At 40.8% G+C, this 23,351-nt stretch overlaps 1 protein-coding gene across 5 annotated transcripts in view; it reads right to left on the minus strand.

Annotated features, from left to right (window-relative positions):
* Window positions 1-23,351, minus strand: part of HNF4G (hepatocyte nuclear factor 4 gamma) — a 71,686-nt gene that overhangs the window by 22,095 nt on the left and 26,240 nt on the right. For 3 of the 5 annotated variants that reach the window (XM_077352120.1, XM_077352118.1, XM_077352117.1), the window contains one exon: window positions 758-929. In XM_077352120.1, the coding sequence (XP_077208235.1) occupies window positions 758-903 (146 nt within the window). In that variant the 5' untranslated portion in view covers window positions 904-929. Of the gene's footprint in view, window positions 1-757; window positions 930-5,210; window positions 5,404-6,140; window positions 6,268-23,351 lie in introns of those variants that run through there. The other 2 variants (XM_077352121.1, XM_077352116.1) reach the window with 2 other exon arrangements.

Genomic DNA, 23,351 nt, shown 5'->3' on the forward strand with positions numbered 1-23,351 from the left:
ATATGCTCTATTTTTTAAAATCAAACTATTTTCAAGGTTTGCAGAGATGGCTGAAGCATCCATGGTGTACAACGGAGAGCCTTCTAGTCTATGTGAAAGGAAGCAGTGGACTACAACAAGGAAGGATGAGAAATGCAGAGTTTTCTATGAAAAGCTTGAAATATTGTCAGTCACTATAAGAGTACATAAGAAACCAGATCCAGATGGAATTTAAAAAGCAAAACAAAACACCAGGAGCCGGCATTCTCCTGCCGAGCTGGTGCCATTTTTATCCACAGGAAATAGTAGAGAGAACTGCTTTGAGGGGTATCTAGTTCAGGGGTCTGTAAAACTGATCACATTTGTCAGCTTGAAATTTAGGGGGTCCTGACATTAAAGTGAGGATTATGTACTGTACAGATTTGGTGCCATTGTATTTTAAAAATAGTTGCACTAGACCCTCAAATTGATTCCCTAATTGAAAATAACGGTACTGAAATTCCAGAATCTCCCACCCCTGCAAAATGGATTTGTACCTGGAAATCAGAAATAAATGGTAAAGGTGCCATACCCAAATAATAACATTTTTTTCTATCCGCACAACCCTATTCAGACAATTGCACTGTAATACTAGATTGCTGAAATTGAACAGGAAGCTACTAAACTCTCCCTGAGCTTAGCAGTCCTGGACACCCACATACCCCCCCCCCCCCGCAATTCCTTATTGTCCTAAGAACCTAATAACTACTATATTTCCTAAATCTGATGTGCCTCATACCTGCAGGTGTAAACATGGTTCTTGCGTATGCTGCGTCGGAAGAACCCCTTGCACCCATCACAACTGGAAGCGCCATAATGCTTGCCCGTCGCTCTGTCTCCACATATTGCACAAAGGCCACCAATTCCATGGTCTGCAGTATTCATATTGAGAGCTTCTGTTGAGCAACTATCTGATGAGTAAGAACAAGGCACATAATTACTAGTAAAGGGGGGGGGATGCAACACTGTGGCCAGACTAGAGTGTCTCAAAGATTTTATGAGCTTTCTCTTTTAATTAGTACTTGCCATTAAAGACTGCAGGAACACAGCATGCCTGATTACCTCCAATTGTTATTCTAATGAGTGCTTTCACATCTACCCTGCCCAGTTGTCAGAATTTATGATGCTCATAACAATGAATGTTTTTTTCTTTAAAAAACAAACAAACTAAAAAAATCCCTGAAACTCAGTCTTGGAACAGGAATTCCAGTGCTGATAATGCAGTTCAACTTTTCACTGATAGTTTGTCTGAAACACTTATATCCTGTCTTTTCACAGTTCTCAATATGTTTCCAAACATATAAACATACAGAATTAAAAACATAAGTACATGAACTCAAACACGTAAAGGGGCAGCTTGGTTTAATGGTTAAGAGTGGTAGCCTCTAATCTGGAGAACCAAGTTTTATTCCCCACTCCTCCTCATGCAGACAGCTGGATGACCTTGGGCTAGCCACAGTCTTGTTGGGCTGTTCTCACAAAGCAGTTCTGTCACAGCTCTCTCAGCCCCACCTACCTCACAGGGTATCAGTTGTGGAGAGAGAAAGGGAAGGCGATTGAAAGTCGCTTTGAGACTCCTTTGGGTACTGAAAAGCAGGTTATAAAAAACAACTATTCTTCTAAAACGACTAGTTTTCATCAGCTGGCCAATCATGGGACTAACTATTAGAAATAGAAAGGCCCAGGTCACATTGACAACATTATACAGGAAGTGATGTCATCACACCAGCAACTTCCTGGTGACACTGTGTTATTTGGGCAAAAGGTTTGTGGTGGAAGCGTTTTACCATAGAATTTCTGCCCAAATACCAGAGTGCTGCCTAGATGTTGCTGGCACAATAATGTCACATCCCTTGTGACACCAGTTATGTGGCCTGGGCCATTTTCTTTCTCCTGATAAGTCCCCCATCCCCAGCCAGTTGTCAGAAGGGACCTGGCAGTCCTAGTCCCAGGCCGCAAATTTCTGAAGAACCAGAATCTTGAATTGTGCCAGAAAACAAATGGGTAACCAATGAATTTGACTAAGCACCAGTGCCATATGATCATATCCAGTGCAAATCAGTTAGTAATCTAGTATCAGCAGTAGCTGAAGTTTTGGAAGCCCCACATATAATGCCCCATTCACTCCACTGTCTTAAAGGGATGTAACTCTCAGAGGATTGCATTGTAAATACCTTTATTTTAATATTGGTTAAATCAACAACTGTCCATACATTGTGGTTCCCACCTTACAGAATGACCTTCCTGAGTTGATCAAGAAGGCTCCCACTCTCCTAGATTTCCAAAAACTATGCCACACTTAATTATTCCAGAAGGCTTTTCTGCAAAGGTAACAGAGTTGCACCTTACAAATGGTTTATAAACTTACTTGAACATATGATTAGGGGCTATGGTCTATACTGCAATGTATAGCTGACCATAAATGGAATCCTATTATGTATTTTTGCACTGTTTAATATGCCATGTAGGTACCTATGCTATACTTCAGTTCTTTCTAGTCGAATCATGCAATAGGAGTAGGAATACAGAGTACAGAATTAGAGAACAAGGTAAAGTATACTATAAACAATACAGAAAGTGGATTACAAGGTGAAGAAAATGCAGTAAAAGCTGCAATAATAAGAACTGCAGAACAACAATCCTATGCCATTATAAAATTGTCCTCAAGACACTGATTTTTATTTTCCCATTAAATTTTGAATGAATGTTGGCTGTACTGTGTAATTACTAAAAGTCCTAACTCTGGAACTTTCAATAGAGGTGTTGCCTTTGATTTAAACTCTCAGATTAGATTTAACCCAGAGAAATGCAGATTTTCCCTATCTCCCCTTCTTGTTGCAGCTCCTGCACCCCCCTAAAACCACTTTTAAGAGGCCCTTCACAGATTATATGAGATATTTATAGGGAGCTTCAACTGAGCAAAATCCATGAAAACCACATTTCCTACATGAATGGGAGATGAACAAATGAATGGCCAAGAGGTACACATGGCCTTAACCAGGGCCAGAGCTTGTTCAGTTCTGGCCCTTTGGGGTCAGGAGGCAAATTTCCTCCAGGTCAGACTGACCATGAATTCTGGATGTTTTTTTGGGGGGGGGCATCATCTGAGGAATTGGGGTCACTGTGGCGGGCAGGTAGCTATGAATTTCCTGCAATCTGCTGCTAGATATTTGGTTGAGGCCAGAGAGATATTTGGGCCCTCCTCACCATAGTTGTTATAATGCTATCTCCCTGCTTCTCCCCCCAAGGTGAGATTTGGTGGGGATCTGTTGAGTTTAGGTAGTGGGTGAAAGCTCAAGGATTGGATTGCTGCTACTGTTGTTAATTTTAAGGGTTGGCACATTTATGTTTGATTGTGGGGATTTTTATTGTAACCCACCACAAACCAGCTACTCCAGGGTGTTAACTACATGAAGCTTTTATTCCAATCCCAGGTCAATTCAGTCCCTGCCGTCTCCACAGAAAACGATTTCCATTTTGATTTGGGGCGATTTAAATTTTCCTTCTGCAGCAAGAAGGATTGATCCAGAGTGACCCTACCTTTATTATGCGATATCTTAGAGTGCTTTTAATTCTCAATATTTTAAGATTCGGATTGAGAAAGCAGGCTGTTTTGAATCTGGGCTTTGCTCTGTGGTAGAGAATGCCTGATTGGCCAAAGCTCCTCATGTGACAAGTTTGCCTTAAAGGAGAAGCCCCTAATTTCTCTCAACTTTTGTCGGTCTTGGATTTTTTTTCTCCCTTCTCTGCCTTCTTCGATCCTTTCTCTCCCCCCTCCAAGAAAAGAAAGATGCTCCTTGCTTGGCTTCTCTCCTCCCCTTCAAGAAAAGAAAGAAAGGCTTGGCTCCCCCCCCCCCTTCTGAACTACCCTAACCACGTGCAGAACACTTTCCTGTTTCAATGGGGAGGAGGAGGAAGAGGAAGACCCGAGTTCAAATTGATCTGAATTCAACAGGATTGACAATGGAATAAACAAAGTAAGTGCAGACTCTGCCCAGGAGTGGTGGGTAATACATTAGATAATAAATAAATAAAAATAAATAAACGGGACCCTGGAGTTCCCTTCCAGTTCTATGATTCCATGATTCTACAGAAAGTTTACAACTATTAGTTCATTATCTGATTACATTAATATTATTTTCTGTTTCCAGCACTGCTTCATTTATTATCTGTTTATTGGCCTCTCCTAAACTCATCTGAACAGTAGTTTAAAAAAAAGCCAAATTAAATACACAGTTTAAATGACAATTCCTGAATGTTTCAAATAAAGCAATACACATACAAACAAGTTCTCTATCATGGACAAAAATATTGCTATCATTAAATCCTACTGTCTCCCTGATCTTGATTATCAGCAACAAATATCAACAAATCAAATAATACATGTATATGTAGTGGCATAGCTGCAAAGCAATCCTTGAGGTTTTTTTTTAAAAAGTCACAGAACATGTGCGCAAATACCATTGAATTTCTAGGGTTTTTTAAGGTCAGATAGGAAGAACAAATATTTATCAGCAGAGAAAATAAACTCCAGAATTCTAGTCATTCCCTGTGATGCATTTGCCTATTGCCTTCCTCCTTCTCAAACAAGGTATTCTGTTTATATGAAAGTTGAATACAACTCGCTTCATATCTGAGTCACTAGACAAGATTGCACTGGGACAATACTCTTTGCAATGCCAACACAACCGAAGTTAAAATGTTACTCTAATCAAATACCAAGAGATCTTCTCTGCTAAACATTAGCTTGGAAAGTTGTTGCGATTAACTCATCCCATTTTGTATATCAATACTTTGGACATATTAGTGTACATTAAACATGATGACTGCACATTTCAAGATAATTTGATGTGTCTATTTGTTTCATAACTGTCCCTTTAAAATATACATATATTGAATACAAAAAGATCTTTGCTCTGACAATCTGTCTCATTGTTTGAACTCAAAAAAGAAACTTTTTCTGCTTTTGATTAATTGCCCACACTCCTGAAGTTATTATAGAATCTAGAATTTTATTTTAGGTGTCTTAAGGAAATTGTAATGCCAGTTAAGTCGTCTCTAACTATTATCCCTAAAAACGAACCTCAGTTGGGCTATCAATAATGAAACAAGTTCAAGATTGTTCAATTATTTTCTGATCTTGCTCTTTTGAAGTTCATTTTGATCAGTTAAAGAAAAAACATCACACTTACCACTACCATTATACAAGACCTGCATTGTTTCAAACTCCAAACTTGTGTAGCTTGGGTCCAAGACTTCACTATAATTTGCCATCTCCATGTCCAGGACTGAATCAGAGATCCTCATCATTGAACAAACCCAAGAAATGACTGCTCTTCCAGTAGGATGCAACCCATTCTACTTGGCTGGTAATCAGTAATTGATAATTGAAGTAGTAACTGTAACTGTGTCACTTACATGTTGCAATGGGAGGAGTTATAAAAGTGCTTCAGCATGCCATATTCTGCCCGTATCTCTCCCCCTCCCAACATGCCTACTTTATGATTCACCAAAGCAATTCCTTGTGATAACTAAGGAGTGTATCATTGAAGGTTTTCAGGAAGAGTTCTGATCAGCAACATCCATTAGATGACTTCATTAAAATAACCAAACTGTGTTCAACAACTCAGAAACACTTAAAAGGGGCATGGTTAGATTGCTCCATTCAAGTAGGAAGACTGTTTGCAGAGATAAATATGGTGCTTACTGTCCTTCCTGAGTATCATGTAGGCAAGACAGAGATTTGTAGATATTGGCTGGCAAGCTATGCCACTATCTATTTTGGAGCATGTTCTTCCAGTTTTACACATTTTTTTATTCATATAAGATTTAAACAGAAAGTAAGTTCTGCATCAAAAACAGTGTTGTAAAAGAAGTCTCTGAGATTGAAATACAGAACAGCAAGAGCGTTAATCTCCTTAAGGTTTCTTATTTGAGCAGAAATGGTCATAATGTGCATAGATACTGCATACATATCCTAAACCCTTCCACTTTTTAAATCATGCACACAAGCACACAGAGAAAGAGAGATGTCCAAACTGTTCAGTGTTGGAATTGTCTACAGGCATTTGGACAATGCTTTTCTGTAGAAAAAGATATTAGAATATCCAATTGCTATATACCCTTTTCATCTCTACAGTCCAGCAAGGGGGTTCTGTTGTGGGAGGGACAGAAGAGGATGAGGATGAGCTGAAGGCTTGTTCTTGTGGTTCACAGTACATATATGCTGGAGTGAAGTGACAGCTAGACCTAAAAGATACAAAGGTATTCTTATTTATTTATAATTATATTTGTTTTCTGCCACTCACGAATGTCTCGTGGCAGTTCACAGGAGTCAATAAAACACAATAAATCCCCAACAATACCCTTAAAATATAACAATATAACATCAACACTAAAAACAAGATGGCAAACAATAGAACATAAATCTTCCCCCTCTGTTCAGCATGTAGGTCAAGAAACTGGGAGCAAGGATCCTAGTTGATCTCCATTGGTCTCAGATGGAGATCCTCAGATGGTAACACCAGACACTGCCCTGGCCTCAACCGTATGCCTGGTGGAAGAGCTCCGTCTTGCAGGCCCTGCGAAAAGCTGACAACTCCAACAGGGCTTAGCTCTTCTGGAAGCTCATTCCATATGGTTGGGGCCATGGCTGAAAAAGGCCTGGCCCGGGTCGAGGAAAGGCGAATGTCCCAGAGGCCCGGGACAACCAGTAGATTCATACCCACACAGCCAAGCGCTCTGCAGGGGGCATAAACAGATAAGTGGCCCAGCAGGTAGATATGACCCAGGCCACATATAGTCTTAAAGGTTAAAACCAATACCTTAAACTTGATCTGCGAACATACTGGTAACCAGTGCAGATGATGGAGCACGGGCTGAATATGGGCCCTCCAAGATGTCCCTTGCGGACGCATTTTTTAAAAGGTGGAATTATATCTTTTATATCTCTTATGAAAACAATGGGCATTTATGGGTTTTTCAAGTGTACCCATTCCACAGAAATGTTTTTATATAGCAAAAAATCATTTTGCTTAGATCCTTTTTTTTATCAGACCTTGCTCCACTTCAGGTGCTATAAACATTTACTGTCAAGCTACCACATAATATGATAATCCAAGTAATTCATTACTTGGCAATGTACTATTTGTATAAAACATACAATACACTCCCCTTAAAGATAACAACTAGAGAGCTATAAAGCTATGATTTGTTGCACCTCATTAATAGTTAACATAATGTTCTGAACCTTGTTCAAATGAAGGTAAGATATTTAAAATTGTTTTATCAAGCACAAAATGACCACCCAGTGAACTCTCAAAGCTAGGTTCATAACAACAGTAGGAAAAAACAACATCACCTCAGCAGTCAACTATCAGCAGGAAACTTTAACAATATGGTCAACATGCTTCCAGCTTCCACTTTGGGGAAAACAGCAGACTTATTCAGGATTAAGGATTTAGTTTATCACAACTTGGAGCTAAACAAATTAGCTACATCCAGATAAAACAAGTTAAACTTCTCATTTCTCGCCCAACAATCCTTGTGCAAGCAACTTCCCTTTTTCCAGTTTTAAGTTACCAAAGGGGTCTCTCTCGATAGCTCTTAAGGAAGCATGTCAAATTCATCAGTATGACTAAATTGTATGTACTCTGTCTGTATGTTTTGAGTGCTATAGAAAACCTACATCGGCTGGTCCTTTCCATCAGAATCAGAGAAAGAAATTTTGTCAGAATTATCTCCTAAAAATACTTGTCTCAATAATAAAAAGTGGCATTTACTAATGTCCATTGCTGATGCTTAACACTGATGAAATTGTGTTGTTTGTACAATTCATCTGCTGAATGGAGAGGATGTACTGTATGAAACATATTGTGAGAAGTGAACAATATTTCTGCTGTACTGTATATTTCCATGTTTCAAGGAATCGCCAACAGGTCAAGAAGACACTTTACTGATACGTTCCAGGGCTTTTCTCAAAAGGATTTAATGATTTTCCTTGTTAGCCCAACAAGGTTAAAAAAGAGCCACACGTAGGAAAGACAGTCACATCGATGAGGGATTCCTAACTGGTGAGGTGCGGAATACCTCAATGTGAGCCACATCAACCCACCTCTCCCAAAGTAGCCTAAGATGGGCCTGGAGGGGGTGAAAACGGGAGGGACCCTAGATATTCAAACCTTTGCCAGCTGAGGCTCCTCTTACTTTGAGTCGACTTGTGTCAATAGTGGCATTTTTGTTTTAACTCAGGGAGTAGCAGAGGGACCTAGCTCAGACTAGCAGTCAGCCTTAGGTGGTCACTAGGCCACAGAATGCTCCTGGTGAACTCCAGGCTTGGGAGTAGGAGAGGGGCACTTCCAGGGAAGTGGCAGGGAGGTGTAGCCAGCTGACATAAATTCTGATGTGCCTCAAAGCCCAAAATTTTCAGAGGGGCCTCATTATGGAAAAAGTAATGAATGCATTAGATAAACTTGACATGGAGATGAGAGTCATTAAAACAACATTAAAGATGCTGAAATATGGATCTGGGTGGTTTTATGGTTCTGTGTTTTAAACCTCTTTAATTTGGAATATGCATTACAAGAGATGGCAATGGTTTATTTCTGGGTACTGACATTTTGTTTATTTTACTTAAGCATGTCGTTTCTATAAAGTTAAATAGACAGCAAACAGATTCATGTCAAAATTCACAGAAACACCTTTCTTCCCAGAATGCTGGTCTTCTTTGCATCCCTACATTGCAGAAAATAATTATCTTTGCTATGTTATTTTCAACCATTGACTTATAGGCACCTGTGTGCTTAAGCAGTAAGACTAGGGTTGGGGAGAAATTAATTCAAAGCCCCTGCCATGAAGTTCAGAGAGATTGTAGACCAGTCATTATTTCTCTGCCTCAACTGTCTCATAGGACTCTTGACAGAAATAAAAGTAGGGAGGAGAGCTAAGTATGCAGCCCAGAGCACTTCAGATAGAAATCTAATGTGGCTATAATAATGACTTATGAGCCCATTGAAGTTGCTCTGGAGCTTGTTCTAAAGCCAACAGAATCGCCGCCATATTTTAATCTATTTATTTCAAGACCAAGAGGCCACTTGCATGAAAAAAATTTACAAGCAAATTAAATTAAAAAAAAATTCCAAGCAAGTTTAAGATGAGTTCAGAACCTGTAGAAATGTGATATCATTTGACATAAAGGTGAATGGGAAAGGTGGGTGCCAAATGGAGAGGCTGAGAACTTTGTGGGGAACAGGTTCAGCAGCCCAATAGGCCATTCGACATTCGCAATCAGACATTCGCTGATCCTTGGATGTCCTTGCACTACCTCTGTGTGCCTTAAGCAGCCATCAAACCACTGGCTGACTTGCACAGTAGGAGAAATTGCATACCGCCTCGATGTTTCATGACCCAAACCAATACTATATTAATACAGCCAGTTATAGCTGCCCTTGCATGTGAGTCAGTTGGCTGCCTAGGCAATCCAAGAGCTTTCCAGGGTAGAAAGAAGGCTTCCATAAATCTTGACTCAGGCAGCAGACTTGCCACTCCCCCAGCAGGTTGGCAGTTTTAAAAATATCCTTGTTTGGGTGTTTCTGGTCATGTAAACAATCCTTCATTTCCACGGGGGTGGGGGGTAAAAACCACAAATCTCATCAGACTTTGAAAAATACACTGAGAAAAGGAGGAGGAAAGGACTTCAACAAACACCAGGACAGTTTCCAGAGCTGCAAAGAAATGGGCGGTATAGAAATCTAAACAAACAAACAAGGAATAAGGAATCTGCTTCTGGGCAGCCTCTGGTTGCTGGCGGGTTTTAGAGCCCCTCCACATGATGTCATCTGCATCCCAAGGCTGTCCAGGGGAAGAATTCCAGGAGCAGTGGAGTTTCTACTTGGACTATCTTGCCAAATGAAGCTTGGAGCAAGCAAAGAACAGGAACTATGGGAGGTTGAGGGATGTGGATATACTGTAACCAAAATATATTTCTCTTCTTTTCTGTATATCTTTATTTTTAAAAATCCCATTGAAAAAAGCTGTCTAGGAGCTGGCTTGAGTTTTGTGCAGATTTGCCTTGAGATTTGCCACCTCCTATCACACTTCTCATCAGGGAGCAACCATGAACCAGCCCATATGGAGGGGGAAAGGGTGCTCCAAGAATTTTTTTTTTAATGATGCAGTCTGCGTTACTTTTCTCAAAGGTAAAATTAAATCTTCTGTACAGTGTCCACGGCCTTTTTGGTATCAGGAAGGCTAAATACAGTCCCATTTGTGTTTTCTGGTGGATGGAAAATGAATGGGGAAAGAAAGGGGGCAGCCCTCTCCCGATCAGACAGGCGTCTGTGTGCTTTTTTTTAAGCCCACTGTTTACACAAAATCACTCTGGGGGGTCCAGTTACCATTTCCAGCATCTCACAAATCTACCCAGTCTGAACCACCACAACTCCCAAAGGGGAGGAAGGAATGCTGTATCGTTCTGGCATTTCTCCATAGCAACATGGAAATGTTGATTTTTTATTAAAATGTGTCGTAGCATTACCACATAGCAAGGCAGAAGTGCCTTTAAAAAATAATAATTTCAGGTCTTACAGGGGTAAGAATGTTTCAGTTTACAAGAGAACCGCTGTGCTGTGATTGGTGGCTTGCTGTGATTGACAAGCCAAGGAGCAGCATGAGAAGTTTGGCTTGTTTTCCCTTGCAGCCTTGTTGGGAGGCAAAAAGCTGCAACGAGGAAAAGGGAAGATGTGGGAGGGGTCCCCTGTGAGGCTTACAACCACACGTTTGCAAGCAGGAGGCAGTGTGAGGTTTGTGCCTCTGTACGGAAACAGTCCAGATATTAAGTAAACAACAACAACAAATGTACCCGGTGCATATGAAGGTAAAGGTAAAGGTATCCCCTGTGCAAGCATCGAGTCATGTCTGACCCTTAGGGTGACGCCCTCTAGCGTTTTCATGGCAGACTCAATACGGGGTGGTTTGCCAGTGCCTTCCCCAGTCATTACCATATGAAGGTAGAACATGCTTTATTCACTTCTTATTTAAACAACTGGTTGTCGACTGGCACACCACCAACATGGTACTAAAAGGAAAGAAGGGAACGCAACAGGGTGGTTGTACTGCACCATTGAGTAGTTGGTTGTCACTGCAGAAGTGTAGATCCATCAACACAAGCCCCTCTTCAGACTCTCACAGCTTCGCACATGCATGTATCCACACACACTGTATATTTTTGATGTTGCAACAGTTTCATGGTTTAGTTTAGTTTAACTTAAAGATTTAGTTTAACTTAAAAGGTTCTTTTTATCTAGTGCTCAAAGTAGAGCTGTTTTTTTTTAAGAAAGTTTCCTTGCAAACCTCTCTGTCTTTTAGCAGTGGCTGTCTATGACTGACTTCTAAAGAATCACCAAGAGTTACAAGATTGACCTCTTATGAGTGGAACAGCACAAAAGGCTATTAAAAAGGCTCTTGGTGGCTCTTCCTTTGTAGACTTCTCAGCATCTTGGTCCAAACCTGTTCAAGTAGGAAGTAGCTTGTTGCACATGTCATCAATGGGCCACACAAGTCAGAATAATCTGCCAAAGCCCAACATAAAACCAATTAAAACGGCCACATAAAGGATAGATTTGGTCTTCCAGGAACATCAGTATTTATTTCTCAATAAAATTCTTTGTTCATAAGTGAAAATCCCGTATCAAAAAAGTAGATTATGCCATACCTCCTCCTCCCTCTCTCACCTCGTAGACATTCATACAGAGATCAATCTGTCTTTAACTATCCTTGGCTCACCATGAAACACAAGAGAAGAGACTATTAGGATTCCTCAGAATTTTACCAAGCTGTTGGGGTTATGATCTCAAGTGTTAAAATGTTTCATGTCAAGAAGTGTCAGGAATAAGAATGCTCATCTGTACTTTTTGGTGCTGTTGTTTATCTATTCTCAAACTTTATTAACTTGTTCAAACAGCATTTTAAAGGGTTTTTTTTGTGCAATGAAGTCAGAAAGCAAATCTTCGCATGAAAGACTGCAGCCTCTTAGCAAAACCTTCTGAGGTGTTTGTCAAATGGACTAACATCCCTTAGGATTCCAGTATAAAAGTTGCATGCAATCCACCGCCACCCCCTCCCTTTACAGTGCGGGTGAGAAAGGACAGATACAGTCAGCTGTCAGAAAAACCATTTTTTCCCTTACTACCATTTAAAAAAAATCAGACAATAGTTTAAAATATTGGCTCAGAGATTCATAAATAAAAATCTTGTCACCTTAATACCTGTGGATGTGTTTTTGTTGCAACCAAATTAATTGTGTCAACTCAGCTGACCTAGATTATGGGTCCCCAACTTTTTCGAGCCTTTGAACATATTTGGATTCTGACACAGGATGGTGGACACAGCCACAGGAGGCAGAACCACAAAATATCAGGCAGGGAGATCATGTGTAACTCTACTGTTAACTTGTCAACATTTCAGACAAAAACCTTTGTTTGGTGTAGTGGTTAGGGGCGCGGACTTCAAATCTGGCGAGCCGGGTTTGATTCCGAGCTCTGCCACATGCAATAAGCTGGGTGACCTCAGGCTTGCCATGGCACTGATAAAGCTGTTCTGACAAAGCAGTAATATCAGGGCTCTCTCAGCCTCACCTGCCTCACAGGGTGGGGAGAGGAAAGGGAATGCAAATGTAAGACTCTTTGAGACTCCTTCAGATAGAGAAAAGGGGCATATAAGAACCAACTCTTCTACTTTGTCTTATTTGTAGAGCTACGAAGCTGGCAGGGGCAAGAGGCATCCATGCAGGGATGCCGTGGGTTGGGGGAGGACCCAGGCCTACGCACTAGGCTAGCCCAACCCAGCCTTCACCAGTGTACACAATAGCCTCAGGAATACGGAGGGGCTTCTGGGGGCCTGGGTTGGGCCAGGGTTTGGTGGCAGCCGGCACCCTTCACCCGGGATGATGGCAACGTCCCAGGTTGGGGATTTTCCCCAAAGCCCTGTCTCTACTCTCTCGGGCATTCTGCCCTGTGCATAATCGGTCAAAGTGACTTATGATTAACTTTCCTTTCTCTCCCCACAACAGACACCCTGTGCGGTAGGTGAGGCTGAGAGAGCTCTGACAGGACTGCTTGGTCCGAACAGCACAATGAGGATTGTGACTAGCTCAGGGTCCCCCAGTTGGCTGCACGTGGAAGACTGGGGATCAAATCTGGCTCACCTGATTAGATGCTGCTGCTCTTAACCACTACACCAAGCTTTAGGACTTAATAAAGCAGCAGCATCAAAGTTTGCTTGGAAAAAAGCAGAGTGAAAACTCATATGAATGAAAATGTATATTCCCAGTGGCTCAATACCGAAACGCATACCAAGACACAGAGAAAGAATGACCGTGACTCAATGGCAGAGCACATAGTTTGCAAACAGAACATCCTAGGTTCAATCATTTTTTGACCTCTCAATTTAACAGATCTCAGGTAACAGCTGCTGACGATGACTCTAGAAAGCTGCTGCTAGTTACAGCACACAATACTGAGCTAAATTAGCCAATAGTCTGATTTGCTGAGCATCACATTCTGGAGAGGCTGTCATATCTTGCTGCATGTTTTTAGGGGGTATTGTTGGGCACAGGAAACCCATGTTCCCTTCTTATGCAGCTCCTTCTTGGATTAAAACAACTTTAGTATGAAATGTAACTGAAACAAATTTTGCAACAGTCTTGGTTGTGGAACAAACCAAGATAATACAATCTTATGGAAAGTCTATGAATTACCAGCTGGCAAATAAAATACAAGGCAATGTCTCTACACTGCCAGTTCAATCATTACAGCAATGGAATGTTTCAGGAGTCTCTGGCCCCATTTGGAGAGGTGCCTCGAGAATATGGCAGAGTATAAGTGTAGAAGGTGGGGGTTCACAGTCATGACAAACACTGGCAATAGTCTTGGGTAGAAGTTTTATGATGTGTATATGCTTATCCCCACGCCCCAGTTGTTAACTTTTACATCAGATTGACCACATTATTTAAAGGCCACATCACATATTGGGGCACAGGAGCTCGGTATACAGGGATCATGTGGGGCCCTCATTTTGTACACAGAGGAAGCATCTAATAATATAAAATATGTAGTTAAGTAGGTACAGCAGGTATGCAGGCAGACTGGGCAATCCCCTAAATACTGTAAATTTTCTATCCATTCAATCTCAGCAGGGAAGAGTACAAAGAACTCCGTCACGTCAGACACATGCATTGTTCAGCTGGTGTTGTGGCATTTGATGTCACTAGGGTTACCAGCTCTGGGTTGGGAAATACCTGAAGACTTTAGGGATGGAGCTGGGAGCAGGTGGGATTGGGGGCAGGGAAGGATCTCAGTGGAGCATAATGCTTCCAAAGTAGCCATTTTCTCCAGACAAACTGATATCTATCACTTGGAAATGAGCTATAAGTCCAAGGGATCCCCAGATACATCTAGGGATGCCACACTGAACAAAACAGGTGATCAGCTCACATCTGACCATCATAGTAGAACACGGTAAGTTTGACTTTTAAGTAGATTTGTTACATTTGTTTCCCTAGTGCCATTCTCAGAGCTACTTGCAAACTACTCAAATATGCTTCAGATGTTTTAAATGTTATATCACATTTATTTGGAGGTAAGTCCTGATGAAGACATTTGTCATTTACACCCAACTGCAGCCACAGTGACACAGGTAATACCTACACAAGCATTATTATTAAGGTTAAATAATTCCACATAAGAAAATAATAATCCTTAGCATGTATACAACACTACAGTATTCAAGCTGTCCACAAATATTATCTTGTAATCTTTATAACAGTTCTATAAGGTGGGTCAGTATTATCCCAAATTCCAAGCAGTGGTAACAAAGCTTATGGAAAGTGGTTTACCTAAGGTAAGGTGATATTGGAAAACTGAGGATTTCTTTTTTCCTATTAACTCACAACATGATGCTTGTTCTCAATTGCCTTACAGCATTTTCTAGCAAAGGTGTTTCCTAATCATGATGTAACTAAACAATGATCTTTTGTGGAGAGCTCCTTATTGTATGAAACATAGCAAAATCATAAAACACAAAAAAACATATCAAATGAAAAATGGGAAATCCAGAATTCCACAGCAGTAATGGAATATATACATCTAATAACTTGAAGAACATTCTTACAAAGGTGGCAGTTATTTAACAGTTATAACAAATGATGAGATTCATTTTCCATTTAAAAGAAAGAGAAACCTAATATCAGGCTGTACCCTATATTGTGGTAAGAGAATTTTTTAAAAATGCTTATTTTCATCACAGCCTGGGCATTATCAAGGGTGAGGAAAATCAGGGAGAAGCACATAAGGAAAGAAAAAGTATTTTAAAATATAAAGTTTGCCCTTTTAATTACCTAGACTGGTAATCAACATAAGCAAAATATGTACTGTTCCCACTGGAGAAGTGGGCATCTTTTTTCTTTTTTTGGTTTCACCATCAATAGATATGCCCCAATTGGAATCTCCTTGCTTGAGTAAGAATGTGACCTAAGAAAAATCTCAGAAGCAGTGAATTGCGACTCCCAAAAGCTCATACTGAAATACATGTTAGTTTTAAGGTGTCACTGGACTTTTGCGTCATTTTACCTCTGAAACAATAATTGCCTCCACACAATAGCTTGGAACCGATTTAATTACATGCAGGACTCAGGATCTGATCTATCATAGAATTCACTGTCAGTTCCCAATGTCAAATTCAAATTCAAAAACCTTTAATGGCATATAAAACATCATAAGAACAAGGGTAATTCATAATTATAATTAATTGATAAGATTACATAGTCTAGGTAAACAATAAAAGAAAAGAAAATAAACAGTAACCAGCAGTAGATTCCTCCAGAATGCCCAGCAATCAGTTATTTCCACCAGTTGTAGGTGCCCCTGGTCTAGACCTGATTCTTGCCTAGCCGACTGTCCTTTTGTATCACAGTAGCCAAGAATTCGGCCACCAGTTCCGTTATTTCTGGGAACCTATCAGCTAACAAATGTCCCCAATGTTCTAAGGAGGGCATGGCCATCTAGTAAGTGCCCATGCTCTGTTTTTAGTAGGACAGGAAGCATCCTTGGAAAAGGCAGGTATCTTTTCTGTTATGATCTCGCAAGATGGCTAGACAATCTGTTCCTCTTATGCCAACCGTGTCTATTAATGGGGCCCTGCACGGTTTATAATGTATGAAGATATGATTTCTTGACAACTGCATCCCACCCTGAAAAGATCACAATGTAGATATGCCTTTACTGGCCTAATCGTTATATTGATCATTGTACCATCCAAGCGCTGCAGCTTTCCTACTATGGATTCCACAAGACATGTGATGTGTGAATTAGTGTTGCGAGACTTCATCCATTTCAGCAGTTGTTCTGTCAGCTAAAACTACAGCTGATTAACAGGTAAAAGCCAGTTTTAATCAGTGAGGACAAATCTGAAGAGTTGGGAGTACGCTTTCTAATTGACGGGCTATTTTGATTGTGGCGTGATATGATGACAATGAACCAATGCTTTCATTAGTTTGCCTCACACAAGTTGTCTCATACTACTCTCAGAACGTCAAAACGCAGCAATTCTTTGGGAATAAGCAGATGTCCTTAGATGTAATGCTGTCACTGATTAATGGTTACAATCTGATCAAATTACATTGTTTTAAAAATCAATTCACTGTCCTAGCCTGAATGTGAATCATTTCTCCAACAACCTGTAAATTGTTTGATCCAGCGACCTGCAGTGGATTGGACAAGAACCAATTCATATGTCTTAACGCTGTCATAAGAATCCGCAAATTAAAATCACATACTTTGTGAATCTTTTTTAAAAATTATTCAATATGCAGAATTTTCGTGAATATGACTTATGATGTTCAGCTCATGAACTAGCAAGCTTAATATAACTCTCCAGTGGCCTTATTTATTAATTTATGTTAAATATAGTCCACCTTTATCACTTGGAATTAAGGCAGATTACCTAGAGCAAGTCAAAGCAATCAATGATTGGGACGTTCAACAAACCATGCAATAGGATTAGGGATGTAGAATCAGAAGTTTAACAACAGAACTGAAGCAAAGTATTAACATTACAGATCAAATGATGAAAAATTACATAATAGAATCCCAGTTTCAACAACCTATACACAATAATATAGACCACAGTCCCTAATAATTTTTCTTAGTAATTTTGAGAATCATTTGCACTTACAGCGCAAGTACATTGCCTGCACAGAAAAGCCCTTGTAATAATTCCACAAGGTAGGGGTGGCTAGTTACAGATAAGTCCTGGATACAGGTGGCTGCTGATTTTTGTCCATCTGCGGGTAATTTTGCCCTTTTGCAGGAGATGAGCAAAGCTGTGGTGATAGAGCATTTGGTAGCCTTTCTCAGCTTTTTTACCATTGAGAAACCCCTGAAACATTTTTCATGCTTGAAGAAATCGCAGAAGTGGTGTGATCATGCAGAATATGTTTGGCCCATCATTGGCTATTTTGAGGATCAAAATGACTATATATAGTTATATAAAGAAAAAATCATTAACTCCCACCCATTCCGGGGCCATCATGAAAGCCTGATTGAGAAAGCCTGCAGAGAGAGAATCTCACAGCTATCAGGGTGCAAGGCCATGAAGGGATTTATATGTGTTAGCTCATATCTAATTGACCCTGGTAAATTATGGCAGCCAGTAAACAACTGTCCTAAGGCCCTAGGACTGCCACGTCAGGACTGTTACACACCTGCAGGTAGGTGAGAGTGTGGGGTCACCATGGTGACACTAAATTCTACGCTCAATGGTTTAATTGGCAATCAAGCCCATAATAGTTTTTAAGGATCTCAGATCACATATAAAGATACCTTTGGGGTGTACATATAGGTCCCTTAAGCAAAAGATTCTTAAGCACATAGACACCCTTAATCCTATTGCAGCAGAGCCAGGATCAGCAGGCATGATCCCAACCAATCCCTAAACATGTTCTCATTGGCCTCGATCAGAAATTCAGGGAATAGAACTACGGTGCCATTTTGAACAAAAGTGTGAGATTTCACATATATATTTAACTGTCAGTTTTCTGTTCATGTCAATGTAATCTGGATAGCCATACCATTTCCCCCCTTTGTTGAAGGCAAGAAAGTACATAGGGTATAGATTCTCAGTGGTCAAATGGAGATTTGCTGAGTTTTAGTTCAATAGCATGTGACTGGAGCAGTTAGTTAAATATTGTTTAAATAAGGTAACTTATTCTTTCCCTTTCAAAAATACTTCATGGAGGGTAGACTAGGAAAGGGGGAGAAAACAGGAGAAAGTTCATGAGTAAGATAAATACCATGATGTGACTGGCTTTTATAAGATAAAAAAATCTCCTTGTTGAAGAATAGCTAGGTAATTAGTAGTTTGTTAATAATCTTCGGAAAACATTGGCTTGTGGTTGGTCATAAACAACATTTCATATAGATGATTAGATAAGTTTTACACACACCTTAGTCTCATTTACCTTGACAAACACACTTTTATAATGTTGTTGTACAAAGAGAGAGCAATGGCTCTTTTTCCCCATGAAGAATTATTGTTCACTTTTACCATGAAAAGGAAAACAGGGCTAAAAATCAGATTGGGGATAAGAGGTTCAGGGACTTTTAAATGATGCCAAGTCTTCTTACAGCTTTCTTTCCAGTTAACCAGGTCTCTCTGACCCAAGTATGGCTGCTGGAGTCTTGCCACGCAATCATGGTTTGCCAAAGCGTACATTTAATTTTAAGAGCCTCTTGTGGCGCAGAGTGGTAAGGCAGCCGCCTGAAAGCTTTGCCCGTGAGGTTGGGAGTTCGATCCCAGCAGCCGGCTCAAGGTTGACTCAGCCTTCCATCCTTCCGAGGTCGGTAAAATGAGTACCCAGCTTGCTGCTGGGGGGTAAACGGTCATGACTGGGGAAGGCACTGGCAAACCACCCCGTATTGAGTCTGCCATGAAAACGCTAGAGGGCGTCACCCCAAGGGTCAGACATGACTCGGTGCTTGCACAGGGGATACCTTTACCTTTACTTTTTACATTTAATTTTAATTTGCTATGCAGAATCAGCATGTTGTGTGATGAGAATCCACTATGAGGAATACCAGCCTCCAGGAGAGACCTGGGGATTCCCTGGATTCACAGCTTGTCTCCAGGCTACAGAAATCAATTCCTCTGGAGCAAAAGGATGTTTTGGAAGGTGGGCTCTATGGCATTAATACCCCACTGAAGTCCCATCCTCAAATTTCCAGGAGTTTCCAAACCTGGCTCTGGCAACCCTAGCTCCATGCTAGCTCTTCCTCCTAAAGGATGACCGCCCTGACTTTCCCCCAGAAGCATTAGCCAGCTGCCTGGAAGCTGTCATGAGATAGCTCAAGCAGAGTTGTCTGAAGCTCAACCCTTCAAAGATGGAGGTCCTCTGGCAGTGTAGGAAGTGACCATGTGAGGAAGTCCATCTGCCCACCCTCGATGGTGAACAGCTCTCAGTGGTTCACTCCGGCAGGAACTTAGGCGTGATCCTGGATGCTTCCCTCTCAATGGAAGCTCAAGTCATGAGGCTGGCATTCTACCACCTTTGCCAAGCCAAAGTACTAGCACCCTACTTGGCCCCAGAACACCTAGCCACAGAGATCCATGCAACCGTCACCTCTACACTGGACATCTGAAATGTGCTCTACACAGGCCTGCCCTTAGCTCTGATCTGGAAACTGCAGCTGGTCCAAAATGCAGTGGACAAGGTCCTCACAGCAATACCATGGAGGTCCCACATTCAGCCTATCATTCACTAACTACAATGGCTACCAGTCGAATTCTGGATCAGGCTAAAGGTCTTGATAATCACCTTCAAGGCCATATGCAGTCATGGCCCAATGTATTTGAGGGACAACCTTTCTGCCTATGCCCCTCAAAGAGCCTTGTGCTTCACCACCGCCAACTGGCTAGTGATACCTAGCCCAAAAGAAGACCACTTGACCTCTACCAAGGCCAGAGCCATCTCTGTCCTGGCCCCCACCTAGTGGAAAAAGCTCCCAGAGATCAGGACCCTGACAGAGCTAAAGCAGTTCCGCAGGGCCTGCAAAAGGGAGCTCCTCTGCCAGGTATTTGGTTGAGGTCGGCTTGAATCAACACGTACTGGGCCCCTGAACCTTCCTCCCTGGAATCCATGTATCTGAATGTACTTCATGGACCTGTTTGATTACTAGTTCTCTTCTGTTACTACTGTTATTGTTACATTGTTATATTCTAGTTCATTGGCAAAACTGAGTTCAATGTTACGTTCCATGTAAACCACCCTGGGTCCCAAGGGAGTGCAGTATATAAATTTAACAACATAAATAAACAACATAAATGAATAAATGCCTTGCCAGTGGTCAGGGGGACCTGGCAAGCCTATTGTTTTAAGGGAACTTTTCCCCCCAAACAGCCAAAATGTAATAGGCTCTGAGTCTGTGAGAAAGGTGGATTGCAAATAACATAGCTCAATGGTGCATTCTTATGAATGGTTCGTGTGGATGGACAGAAGGACACTCCCGACTGATCTTTTGAAGGCTACTTTCATATATGAACTGACTGTAGCTAAGACAGTAGGAATATCATAGAAATCTATTAGATAGAACCACCTACCATTTCAGGTCAATTGCCTTTGCCTAACCAAATTCTTGTGGCACAGAGTGGTAAGCGGCAAAAATGCTGTATGAAGCTGTCTGTCCATGAGGTTGGGAGTTCAATCCCAGCAGCCGGCTCAAGGTTGACTCAGCCTTCCGAGGTTGGTAAAATGAGTACCCAACTTGTTGGGGGGTAAAACAGTTATGACTGGGGAAGGCACTGGCAAGGCCACCCTGTATTGAGTCTGCCATGAAAACGCTAAAGGGCGTCACCCCAAGGGTCAGACATGACTCGGTGCTTGCACAGGGGATACCTTTACCTTTACCTAAATTCTAATGATTTCCATGACATTTTGTGAATACTGCCATAGGGTCAAATTCATCATGGAGGTGACACTGCCTTTTTCATTGTGAAATCTCCCCTTTCAAATCACCACCTTCCTGTATTTCCTGTTAGACTATAAATCTTTGGACAGGGTACATGAGTCAGTTTTAACATTGTACACTGCACATTGTCTAAATGCTGTATAAATTAGGTATAAAATGAGGGGTAAGAAAAGTTCCTTTTACATGTTTCCTGAAGTATGGAGAGTGCATTTTGAAGTATGGTTGAGTAAGTATCCCCTTGAAAGCAAGTGAACCCACACTGAGATAAGTTTTTGAATAAGTATTTCTAGACAAGCCATGAATAATTTTTGTGGGACTAGCCACAAAATAATACATAGGTAGGGTAATATGGGAGAAAGCAGTCCTTTAAGTTCCCTGGTCCCAAACTTTGTAGTGATATAAAGATCAAAAATATTTATAGAGCAATGCTGAAATGTCATACATGCAGTTACTGCTAGATAAATAAAACATATTTATACTAAACTTTCCCTGCCAGTAGTGGCCCTAAGTGGCTGACAATATTATGCTCCCCTTGTCTGTTTTTATGCTCACAACAACCCTGTAAAGTAGGTTTGGCTGAGAGAACATGGCTGGCCCAAGGCCCCCCAGAAAGCCTCCAGGGCAGAGTGGTAAACAAATCACCATTGTATTCATACACAGCTCTCCAGCTCAGCTCTATAATACTGCAAGAGGGTCACTGGATGTAAGCCTAGTGACATTTCCTGAAGTAGCATAAGCAAATCCCTGTGACTGCATTCATTTTGATATTTAAATCACTACACAGTTTGGGACCAGGGAAGTTAAAGGACCACTTCCCCCTATATTGCCCTTCCCAGACACTGAGATCATCATTGCAGTTTCTCTTCAGACAATGTAAGTCAACTGGAAAACCAAACATTCCAGATGGAGCTTCAACACAGTACTTTTCAGATGGCAATAGGGTAATTATTCAGACAAACGGAATATTCAATTCCTATTCTGGCCACATGAGCTTATCCTCAGAAGCTCTTATATTTCTATACAGGTTCTATACAGCACAATCTCAAGAATGCCTTCTTAAGTCCCATTAAATAGACTCAAGCAGGATTCTAAGTAGACCAGTTTAAGTTTGCTCTCTAAATGGCAGGAAGCACTGCTATTAGCCTGGATTTTTACAAGAAAGAAATATCACTTCAATAAATATAATTAATAATCAATCAATAACAATGCATAAATATTGGTTGAAATATTATTAAAATGCATGGTTCTTTTCCCTATAATTAATCTTCTATATGCCCAAGATAAAGTCCTATAACACAAAATTCCAAAATCCAAAATGATTCTCAAGACAATTCACACATTTTGTCCCAATTCACTGGAGTTTGGTCTATACCATTAGCAGTTGGGAATGAAGTGGGAAAAAACAACAACCCTGAGATGGTAGAACTGGACTGTACCTCTCAGTCCATTTATGCACTGGGAACTTCACTGCCCCAGCTCCCATGCAGGAGCACAAATCAGGGGCAGATGAGGTGCACCGGGCCAAATGCTCCTCCGTGTGGGTGCAGAAGAGGTGGGACAACCAGCCACGACTAAAACTCCAGCCTGCAGCCTGGCATGAAACCTCCAGTGCATAAACGGTCTCAGTGAGGAATTATATATTTGAAAATTGTCCAAGCTTTTAAAACAACCAACACATCAACAAAAGGAGGACTTGCAATTCAGGTAGAAATATTTTAGTCTTGTTCTACGTGTATCGGCTTTCTATCTGTGAGGAATTTTGAAATGTAAGATTCAAAAATATTATCACTAACATTTTGTTCTACATTTTACAACCTCTTCCTGTATGGCTGATTTAGACATGTGCCTGCATGTTTAAATCACACATTTAAGATCTGTTTATCCTTTGCCTCCTCAAATTATATCAATTCTGTAACACCCAATGTAAAACTCATCAGTGCTAGTAACTCTGTAACTCTGGATTTTACAGTATAATCTTCATTAATCATCAAGTGGTGAACAGGATCCACTGTTTTTACTCAGAAAAGTTTTAAATTTTAACCAGAAGTCAAACTGACACATCAAATTGTTGCTTAAAGCAGTTTCCACAGAGGGTCTCATAAAGAAAAAAAGAATGGAATCACAATGTTGATGTTTGTGTTTAGCTGTGTCATGCCACTGATTATTATTGACGGAGTAAGTAACAAGCATCTTAGGAATCAACTACTACTAGGATTAACTATAATATCTTCATTACCAGAAAAAGTTTATTTCTGGAATCATGCAGACTTAATTCTTAACAACTAAGGTCACCCATGACTGAAACAAGTTTAGTGTTAA

Source organism: Paroedura picta, chromosome 9 (assembly GCF_049243985.1).
Source record: "Paroedura picta isolate Pp20150507F chromosome 9, Ppicta_v3.0, whole genome shotgun sequence".
NCBI lineage: Eukaryota > Metazoa > Chordata > Lepidosauria > Squamata > Gekkonidae > Paroedura > Paroedura picta.